The sequence below is a fragment of the Sabethes cyaneus genome, chromosome 2 (genome assembly GCF_943734655.1).
Source record: "Sabethes cyaneus chromosome 2, idSabCyanKW18_F2, whole genome shotgun sequence".
Classification (NCBI taxonomy): Eukaryota; Metazoa; Arthropoda; class Insecta; order Diptera; family Culicidae; genus Sabethes; species Sabethes cyaneus.
The window spans coordinates 177,076,239-177,087,756 of record NC_071354.1 but is presented as its reverse complement, the minus strand read 5'-3'; the positions used below and the strand labels follow the sequence as shown (position 1 = coordinate 177,087,756).

The following is an 11,518-nucleotide window of genomic DNA, read 5'->3' as shown; positions in this document are numbered from 1 at the left end:
CTCCTTGTTTCTTCATCGCTTATCCTTCTTTCCTCTTATTTTTTTCATTTTTCTACCGTTCGCTCTACTTTTCTGTCCAATCTTCTCTTTGTTTGCCTCGTTAGTCCTTTTCGTTTCCCGTTTACTTCTATTCATTTTTTTCGTCACGTCTTCTCTTTTGTTGTGTCACGATTTTTTTCCGTTTTTATGTTTTTCTCTCTCGTTTTTGTCACCTTTTTACGCCTTGCTCTTTTCCGTTTTTCTACAGCAAGAAACGGATACATAATAGGGTAATTTGCCAATTATTGCACACCACCCAATTATTGCGCACTGCGAAGTATTTGCACCTTTTCACGACGTTTAATTATGTTAAATGTAATTTGACAACAACATCGGCTAGATAATTTCATTATCCATCATATACACTTAATTTTTTTTTTCCGAACTCTGAGCAGCCGAAAATTTTTGAACAGGTTTTTCTAAATTTTTAGCAGCTTTTTATAAATTATTCAAAATAAAAGCTTCAGAGAAAGGTTCCTTGAGTATCTTATTATTACATGTAGCATCGAGAAGCTCGAAATCTTTAATTTAAATCGCTGGTTCTCAAAAGAATTAGCAATAACGGACAACAGATAACAGTTTGTTGATCACAGAATAATCTGTGCGTGCGGCAACACTACCGTACAATACCATACCATACCTTCAACGCCGATTTGACAGTTCACTTACCGCGGTGTTGCTTTTAGTTTATCAACACAAGCGATGGGAGTGCTAGTTTTCCGTATCGCGATTTTTCCTGTTTTCACCGTTTATTGCGAGGTTTCTAGGTCTTAATGGATGTTAAGGGGGCATAGTACTTTTTACACCATATTTTTTGCCTAATTTCAAATATTTTATTCTCGATAACGCGAAAAGCGAATCGATTCGGGTTTTCTGCATTCCAAACATTGCACTTTATACTAATATTTACAATTTTGTTTGCATATGTGAACCTCTTCCCCTCTCCCCTACGGCTCCTTGAACATGATCGTTCGAGAAAAACATGATTTGCGGTACCATGGATTGACGCTGGGGGTTTTATCCGAATTGAAAAATTCCAAAACGACATGAAAGTATATTAAATTATCTCGTGTTTGACCCATCCTTTTTTTAAAATTCGAACGCATAACAAAATGGCGGACATTCAAACATAAAAGTAAGGTTTTTAGTCGAAAAAATTGACTTCAAACATTTCTAAAAAATACAAAAATAGTAATATCAAAAAAGGATGGGTCAAACACTAGATAATTTTGTTGGCTTTAAAAAAAAAAAGGATCATGAGAATTGCTTGAGCCGTTCTTGAGATATTTATGGTACCGACTTTCAAAACCTGGTTTAGAGAAAAACGACGTTGAACTTTTTATTCGCCGTATAATCGCTCCAGACATGCGCGGTACAAATAGCTGTAACTTTGTCAATTTTTGGAATTCATTGAAATGACTTGAAACACATATGGTCAAAATGTTAATCTTTCGAAATAATCAATAAAAAAAATTTCGATTTTTTTAAGTTGAAAAAGTACTATGCCCCCTTAAGGCAATCCTAAAGTATGTATATGTAAGTGGCTTTGTCCACAAATAAAACAACTTGACAATAATGCCAATGTAATAATGAGGACAAATCAAAACAAAAGCTGTGCTACAATTGAGCGTAAGGTGTGCAATACCGTGAACCCCCGGTCGTTTGACCGTTTTTAATCTGAACACTTTTTAATTTGAACCCCGTTGGTTTGCACGACGTGCAAATTAAAAATGGTTCAAATGTCATTCTCAATATGACATCATTTGCTTATGCAGACAATGCACATAAACGCGATTTGTTTGTACTGATCTAGCGTGTTCAATCTGTTTCACAATGCGTTTTCCCAACGATTATGGTAGAAATCTAATCGGAGAATGAAATATTCGCTGCTTGCAACTGCCAACTGAATCAAACCACCAAAACAATAACAAAGAACAAGGCAGCCAGTTCACACAAGCTCCAGCATATATAGGGTTACCAGTTGTTCAAATTAAAAGCTAACCCCGTTAGTTTGCATGAGGAATCGTTCAAACGAACGGAGGTCCACTGTAATGCAATTTGAAGGTTATTTTAGGGTGCAATAATTGGGTGTAGAGTTGCTACACAAAAAACGCGTTTTACATGATTTTTGTAAGAAATTCCATTCCGATGTCTATGGGAAACTATTTTGTATTAGTTTATCGACATACTAAGCGGTTTCGCCAAATAAAATTTGCTTTCATTTGTTCAAAATCATCAAATTGCTGTAGACGAGTGCTTAGCTGTGCAACAATTGGCAATTTACCCTAGATATAGGATTCAACAATAACACTGAAGAGATACAAAAATGATGCGAAAATCAATATAAAAATGACCCAAAACAACGCTACAACGCAATAAAGTAATAGTTTTGGTTCACTAACGAATCATTTTGAATTTTCTCATTCAAAAAAAAGTTCCAAAAAATTACTTATATTAAAATAATATTTATACAATGTAGTTACATATAAATATGTCGTACTGTTATTATATATAAGCCATAACTGACCTAAACGTTTTGGAAAACCGCTCTATTCCATGCACACCATAACAGAATTCCCTAGAAAATAATTTTCAAGATTCATTCATTTCCATGAAAAGCATGATATGGTTTCCAAATCAAATGTACCAACAAACTAAAGACTCTATATCGAATTTATATTTATATGGACCCGCCATTACGCACAGCCAAAACTTCATTCTTAGTTTACTTCATTCTTAGTCTATCTGCAGCTTACGGAAACTCCCCACAGCACCGGCTGCCACCATATCCGTGCATTCACGACCCGTCTCTGCCGTTTCGCCCAATTGGATCTGCATTTCGTCCAGCGCTAGTAACATATCTCGTTTTTGCAATAAAAACTGTCGGAACCGCTCGTTTAACTCGGATAGTGGGGTTTTACCGCCATATTCCTTCGGCAGCAAGCTGGCGTCAATTTTTTGCTTCAATTCGTCCAAATTGCGATGACACTAGAAGCGAAGAATGAAAAAAATGTTATTATTCTATCATAACAGCTTTTCCCTCACTAACTTACGTAAATTCGTGACTTGAGCTTTTCGCTAGCAAATGTCATGCAATACTTGCTCAGTTGGGCGGCAAAGCCCGGAACGTTGACAAAATGATTCTGTTTGAGTCGTATCGGAACACTGTTAGTGACGCTACGCAGATAGCCGGTCAGGTTATCCATCGTCCAGCAAGTCACATGCGCCATACTCATGTCACTGTTATCAAACACGTGCGTAAAGCCGGCAATCTGATTGGCTTCCTCGTCGAACAGGGCCTCCGAGACGAGCATATTCAAGCGAATCATCATATCGGAATTGTGCTTCTGGGCGTCGAAATTTCGAACGATACCGAAAACGATCACACGACCGTCGCTATCCCGTCCCACTGGCAGCAGTGCGGCGTAACTGAGCACCTCCTGTAGTTCTTTATCCAGAGGATCCAACCTCTGACACCACTTCGAATAAGTTTGCCTCATCGTAAGATATCGTTCCAACATCTCGCAAGCTCGAACTACTGAAAATTTTTTGATGCGCAGAAACCGCAGCAGGAACCGGTCGTCGGTTCGACAGTTCTTGATCCGCTGATTCTGTCCAATCCAAACCCGCATCTGCTCCAAAGATTGCCGACGCACGAAATCATCTTCATTCAGCTCTTCCCTGGCAATCTTGGTCAAACGATCTTTCAACTCCGGAAATGCAAACAAACAGTCCTCGCCCATAACTGTACGGTAGGACACAACCTGTGCCGTTCACTGCTGAATAACTTTTATGCCGTCGATGAACAATGATCGCTGATTGGCTACCAAATGAGAGGTAGTAGCAAAAAGTTGATCATTCTATAGCAGAAATGAAACTTCGTGCCGCACGAGAACCGGTTCTGGAATAAATACAAACTAATGTGGTGATGAGTTAGGAATTTGAAACGGTGCGGAGAAAGTGGGATTGTTTGAAATTGCTCTAGAATTACGGAATGTACTACTGGGTGTATTTTTAATAATAAAAGGAACAACATTTTGAGTTGTTTCAGTTTGCAAATTTATTTGTGCTGCATTTATGCATTCAAATCCAACATCTTATATTTTGCTAATAGCTTTTTATTTTGATAAGAACAATTGAACCAAAAACATCAAACCAAAATATATTTTTTAAATTTGAAATAATTTCACAATTTAATCGACGTGTTACTAGTCATTTAAACTATATTAGTGTAGTTCATCGTTGAGCTTACGCTCTATGTTTGGTTTGACTAAACATGCATCAAAGCTGTATGATTTTAAATGGTATTCAAAAGACTTTTTGTTCATATGACTATCTATTTTTCATGCGGGAAACATAAATAAAGATTTCATGACTTACTTTATCTGCGCGTGGAATATTGAACCACCCTATTATACATCAATTGAATTCAATTACAGTGACTACGGGTAAACAAAATTTGTTCGGCATGACGAATGCATGAATGGGATGCGTCCGAGTTCTCAACCTTGCTTGCAGCAGCAGCAGCGGAGAAAAAGCACTTACTTACGTCGAACATTATCAATTATGACAGTCAACCCTAATTAGTGTCATTAGTATACGCACGGCAATTAGAATAGGTGTGACATAACCGTACAGTTTATAGCGTCTTGCCTGATGACATGCGATCTGGCTGATATTGTTGTATGCACGGATAGAGATCGTATCAGTTTCCGGAACCAAATACTACAATCTGAAATAGTTATTAGTATTAGATATTTATTCATATACATACCGAAGTTTGAACCCATCTATCTAAAAAATTCTTCAATTAGGTTATTGCGGCCCGCGGACTCATGGGGCGATTTGATTTGGCCCGCACCCCGCCTATGCCTGGGCACCACTGGTTTAGATCGTCGTAAAGAATTTTCCAACCAATCACGAAGCGAGGATTCTCAGTTTGACAAGACTTCATTATTTTCAATTTTTCAATAGTACGTAATTTGAAATCAATAGGTTTCATTGTTGGTGTGGATACGTAGAAGATTTTCCGATTGGTTGGTGCAAAACTGTTGAAAATCGATCGGAAACTCGCTAAGTTATTAGTGCTCAAAATCTTTCATTTTTCGTGACGCTCGCATTTTTCGATTTTTTGAAATTACCCCCTAGACCAGCTACCTTCCTGAAAGACGTAGTCCTACGTCAAAACCTGATCAAGTAAAGAGAAGAGATAGAAATGACCTTGCATTTATCAAGTTCGAAGTTTCGAAATGTTCCGTTATTGGGTGGTGTTGTATGCCCACTGCGATGTCTCAGCAGGCCCTTAACCAACAAAGTTGGTTTTTAGCAGTTGACTTGGTTGTAGTCAATGGTAACAATGTACCAAAAACTAATTTTGTTAGTTATTGAACAACTAAAAATCGCGTTCAGCGTAGTGCACCATCCGCCATCCCAATTGAACGACTGCTGTATGCGTTGGAGATTTTTTTTAAATAGCCTGAGGCTATGAAAAACGATGTGCCAAAGCCACAGGCCCACAGATGACGTGCATCACGTAGGGCAGTCGCACCAGTATTAGGGGGTGTACCAGTAATAGTGGTAGAGCAATGTTCGTCATTGCTATCGTCACACATTTCGTGAGTGCCTTGCAGGTTTCATCAGTGTCTATTTTCGAACTGTTTGTTTGCTTATTTAAATAACTCTAAATACCTCCAAAACTAATAACAACAATGCCTTTTTATTGATTTAGTTTGAGATAAAAAAGAGTCACTCCACTATAGGAATAAGTTTTGCGTCCCTGTTCCAGTAATATTAGCAACGCATGCTCAAAAGTTTTACGATAAGATTCGCAGATATTCTCTAAAAATATAATTTCAAGTTATTGGTAGACTGAATAACAAAACGAAGAACTGAAGAATTGAGCATAGTGTCAATTATGCCACAACATGGTTTTACTGCAGTGTTTTTTCTTCGTTTATGTATACACTGAAGTCGCTTTTTATACGGTTTATTTTTTACACGACTATTTTTACGCAACTTTCGAAATTAACGCGTTTTTTTACGAGAACTTTGGAATTAACGCGCTTTTACGCGATTTTCGGAATTTACGTGGATGCACTCTATGAGTTCACGTGTAGTTTAAAACGAACTACTAGTTTTGGTATTCACGAGATTTTTTTACGCTAATTTGAAAATTTACGCGGTTTTTTACGTGATTTTCGAATTTTACGCGGTTATTTTTACGCTGTTTTGTTTTATGCGGAACGTATCCTACGCGTAAAAAGTAACTTTAGTGTACTTCCTGATTAATTTACCCTGCTTGCTTTGTTACGAGGCTTATTTTAAAGATTAGTCAACTTACCCCGCTCTACCCTACTTTTTGCAGACTTGCGCTAAGCATCATCGGTTCCATCATACACGCAGCTGGTTGCGCCTAAAATGCTGCATTGTGGTAGCAGTGGGTAAGCGTTACTTTAGCGTGTCTCAAATAACAAGTTGCTGTTTATCCATATAGGCCTATGGCATTCCGAGCAGTAAAAAATGAGGCTTATTTTTTAAACCTGCACACTGAAACTGGAGAAGCGTTTGTATCCTCTGCCTGTATATGCAAAAAAATATTTCACTAGAACACTAGTGAAATATTTACCATTTCCCGACTTGTACAGTATTAGCTTATGGACTTATAATCGAAAGCAACTTTTGAATAATAGTTATATAGGGTCTCTATTATTTTTCCTAGAAATCTAGAAATCGGAAATGTTGCAGTTTTTTTTTGTACTAGCTCGTACGTAGCTTATTTCATAAACTCATAATTTTTGAGCACAGTAGATCAAAGAGTTTTTATAGATTTACTTCTAAGAAAATTTTCTCTGCAATCCAGGTAAAATGTTCGAAACAATCGAAACGAGAGTAAAACTCAAAGAAAATTTTTCTTGTACGACAATTTTCAACCTTTTAGTGATTAAAAATTCACTATAGGATAGGATAGAAACAACGACTAACGAAGGTTGTTGAGTGAATGACAGATCAGCCATAATTCAGAAACGAAAGGTAACACTGAAACTTGTATCACTTAAGAATTGGAAATTAGCAAAGTAGAATAAAATAGTTTAAGAATATTACATAAAATAGAAGTACTATCATAGAACCAAGTTTTTCTAAAATTTTTACTATATTTCACAGCACCGCAGAAAATTTTCTGGAAATATCTGAATAAATTTATTCAGATAATGTTTTTTCTGGATTAGGTGCTGGATGGGTTCGTCTACGGCGGGTCTTCGTCTACTTTCCAGGCATATAGACAAGAAACCATTATAAGCAATTTTCATGCGAATTATATTCAAACTAACCTGGTATTGGTATTTATGGATTTTCTCTTCGCTTTCGAGGAAAACAATATGTTAGAAAATTACTATTTTTCACTATTTGTTAAAAAAATAGAAGTCCTTCTGGTTTTTCTACCTAGGTTCTAGTTTTCAGTATGACGAAGAGAATCTGCTGATCACTCGGAGTGACTACTTGAAATTTTGTGCTATGATTCCGAAAAAGTTCCGAAAAAATTTTCGGGCTAATGGGTATAGGTTAAAGTGACCAGATTTTTTTTTGGATGAATGCGAGACATATTGAATAGCTTATTTGCTAAATCGGTTCGGTAATAAAAATGGAATTATTTAAAATTTGGGCACTTCATTTTGGCGATAGCGGCGTTCCCAGTGGCCGTGAATGCTAGCTTTTGGTAGCGTTGTGTTATTTGTAAACAGTTCTGCTCGGTATATTATTTTCGCAGTTTAATGGTGACGCGGTTTCACATGCAGGAGGTGAAATGAAAGTAATAGTGTGCGGTCACCTCCAGAATCCATCAACGTCTGTCCACGAGCTGACGGGACCGACGGATTATTCTAAACGAGCTGTAGTGTGAGTAATGGAGGGGTGCAAGGAAACTGTCAGGGCTGTCCGCAAGGCGCAGGCCAGACGTTGTAGTTGAACTTTCGATCGTCAACTTCGATTGAGGGTCATTCGGTAAGACAAGTCTGATCTCAGCACCATGGATTGTGCTATGGCGAAAAAACTGAATACTGACCGCGAATCCGTCTCGAAAGGGCTACAAGTGTTATAGAGCAATTGGGGAGCTCAACAGCAGCCTCAAACACTAAACAAAGGCTAGAATCCGGTCTTGTGGGCTGTGCGGCCGGGTGGTGACGAAATGCAATGCATGTGTCTGAATCGATGATGAATAAGCTTCAGCTGCAGTTCAGCATACATGCTACAATGGACAAAGGACCTCAGATCATCTCAAAAGAGCTGATTGCACCAAATTATCCCAGGGTTCGTCTAGTATTGAAATACTGGGGGATAATGAAGCGCAAGCTGAACACCAGCGACATTGGTCAGATGAGGAGTTGGAGGTGCCGGCTTGCCGGGCCTTGACTGGAAAGGGTGTGCACCGGCCGACGAGCGGTGACAGCAATAGCTTTTTTCATGCAATGTAACATAATTTCCTATGTTTCATCCTTAGAAACTGTTTCGATTAAAAAATTAATGCGGGACACTTTCCGGGACGCTTAGTAATCCGGGACAAGCCATCCAAATCCGGGACAGTCCGGCATAATACGGGACATCTGGTCAGCCTAGTATAGGTACATGTACAGGCAACATGTGTCAGATTAATCTGGTGTAAACAATTTGAGTTCTTGCGGATTAGTTCTAATAAAAACTCGCAATAAAGTATGGATCGTATGACGAACTGGGTCCGTAACCCTACTATTCTAATTTTTGCTTTTTGTCTGGCTTTGAATCTGTTATGGAATGCAAAACAGCTTTGTAGTTTCTTTTTTTGGGCTTCTCGTCGGCAATTCGTTGAGCATCTTGATAGCCGTAAATCGGCTATATCGGTCGAGCCATCTAGCACGGTGAGTCCCTCTATTCCTCGTGCCGGTGGGGTTCTTTAAGGGGATGAACGACCAAAAATTTTGAAAAAATTTCATTATATTTTTATTTCAGATTTTGATTCTGCAGTCTTTTCCGCTTATTTTGATACCAAATTTGTAATGATCCGGCCACGGGAAGTGGCCGAAAAGCGATCATAAGCATTCCAGTGCGGCGTGGAACAACTTCGGCGGAAGTTTGTTTCGTTTACAAACCTTAAAAGTTATAAAAGTCTGTCAAGCTATTACCAACAAAACAAAAAAAAGTTTGTTCCAATATGTTGTGTAGTTTCTGAGAAAAAGGTACATAAAGTTTGAAAATCGTGGTTTTCCAGGAGCGGCGGTTTATTCCGCCGAAGTTGTTCCACGCCGCACTGGAATGCTTATGTGTATGATCGTTTTTCGGCCACTTCCCGTGGCCGGATCATTACAGATTTAGTATCAAAATAAGTGGAGAAGACTGCAGAATCAAAATATAAAATAAAAAAATAATAATTTTTTCAAAATTTTTAGTCGTTTATGTCCCTTAAGAGAACGGAATTCACTGCACAGTCATCTTGCATCCTTGTGACGTGGCCGACCCACCGTAGCCTCCCGGCTTTTGCCAGGTGCGCGATGGGGACCTCTCCAAGGAGTGTCAGCATTTCGTGGTTGCTACGCATTCGCCAATCTCCACTTTCCGTTTGTACTTCGCCAAAAATAGTCCGGAACACCGTTTGGTCAAATATGACAAGAGCGTGTATATCTTCCCTGAGCAAAGTTACTGTCTCAAGTCCGTAAAGGACTAACGGTCTGACGGCGTTTTCTATATCGTCAGCTCTGTACGGCAGCGTACGCTCTTTGTTAGAAACGATGATCTTGCGGAGAGAAAAGGAAGCCCGATTTCTAGCTTGAATGCGTTGTTGAATCACCTTGCTGGTGATATTATGGGCGGTGACTACTAATTCCAAATATATTAACTCATCAACCACTTCGAGTTCATCGCCTTTATTAACCATTAAGTCTGTACACTGGGGTCAATTTGACCCCAGGCCACTTTGAGAAGCTATAACTTTATTATTTTTCAATGAATTAATCTACTTCTTTCGCGACTAGGTGAGTCTATCGCAGATCTTTTATTATAGTAGTTATTCGATCAAACAATTTCGAAAACTTATGTTTTGCGACAACTTTATTGGAAAACTTACGTTGTCTGTACATTGGGGTCATTTTGACCCCAAAATTCAAATTACTATATCTCAGCGAAAACTTGACGGATTTCTGAATTTTTAGATGTTTCAGAAAGGTAATTTAATGGACTAAATGATAAATTTATGAATTGCGACTTGGCGGGGGGACCTTTTACAAGGAGGGGTTTCAGTAAAGAAAAGTCGGACAAATCGGATTTTTTCAGATTTCTGACGTTTATATCACGAAATCCGTACCACCTACAGCAAAGGTTCCTTCGACAAAAATATAGGCGTATATGAGATCTTCGAAGTTACATGTGGCATTTTACATGATTTGGAACACTATGGAAAACACTATGGCTAATAGTGTGATTCAGAATTTGATCGCTAGGTGGCATTGGTGCTCCATTTGTTTTTATTTTTTATCGCAGCTTAGAATACTGACTAGATGTCAGATTTTTTGCCTACGGGATAATTGTTTAAATAGTCGAGACCACACTATTCTGAAAATTTTGGTACAAACTACAGTCGCAAGGCGACGCCAGTAATGTATTTAGGGTAAGGAACGAGTTAAGCAGTGTCACCTATTTTAATCAGTTTAAAATGAATGAGCCGAAAATGCACTTTTTTATTCATATTTTCAAAATCTTTTGATAGGATCATCTTCACAAATCACTTAACCATACATTTGATTCACACAAACACAATTTACTGGCTTTCCGGCAAGAAATTTGATGAATAAAAAATTGTTGTCCAAAAACGTACATTTTTCAGCTGCTGAAGGCAATCGCCACCTCGCTACTAACGAATCCATCACAGTTTTCAACACTGATTACAACCACTCTGAAAGCCAAGCACTCAATTGTCACATACCATATTATTCACTCTCTTTTTTTCTATTATCTAAGGCTTTGTCACTAGCCGAAAGTTTTATTATTTTATAACAAACCTGAAAACAAATTCTGAATTGACGGAACCTGTTCACCAGTAGTAACAGCTGCAGCAAAACTGATAAACTATCGTGTTGCCAAGACACTGTTTCGGTTCTGGAAATAAGAATTATTTGAAATTAACTGAAACCTCCAATGGTGAAAACGTGGTTCGATACTTTCAAGAGAAATGTATGTTCATAATTAATTTTTCTTTATTAAAAACAACAGAAAAGACAGCTTTTTCAATAATTTTCGAACATTTTCTCAGTGATTTAATGAAGCAACGATGTGTTTTAACGTTATTTGCTTTGACAACACTGTTCTGAGTCGGACCGTGCGGACTGCTATGTTTACCTCTTTTGTTCTCCCACCATCCTTATGAACAGCGAGTGAGACGTCAAACTCGCAGTTTCCCATAAGAACACTAGAGAATAAAAGAGACGACGAATACCGTTTGCCGAACGGTGCGGCGAGT

General features: G+C 38.3%; 1 protein-coding gene across 1 annotated transcript; it reads right to left on the bottom strand.

The window, feature by feature from the left end:
• Positions 1-2,523: 2,523 nt before the first annotated feature.
• Positions 2,524-3,871, bottom strand: LOC128737040 (clavesin-1-like). Its single transcript, XM_053831586.1, has 2 exons — positions 3,093-3,871; positions 2,524-3,027 (listed from the first exon to the last, which is right to left on the bottom strand). The coding sequence occupies exons 1-2, from the start codon at positions 3,780-3,782 to the stop codon at positions 2,776-2,778; spliced, it is 942 nt and encodes a 313-aa protein (XP_053687561.1). The 5' UTR covers positions 3,783-3,871; the 3' UTR covers positions 2,524-2,775.
• Positions 3,872-11,518: the final 7,647 nt, after the last annotated feature.

What these genes read in the sequence shown, in the direction of transcription:
- LOC128737040 (XM_053831586.1), bottom strand. Translation starts at nt 3,782, where the DNA reads ATGGGCGAGGACTGTTTGTTTGCATTTCCGGAGTTGAAAGATCGTTTG. An exon ending in AGCTCAAGTCACGAATTTAC is followed by an intron (nt 3,028 to 3,092) that starts GTAAGTTAGTGA and finishes CTTCGCTTCTAG; the next exon opens with TGTCATCGCAATTTGGACGA.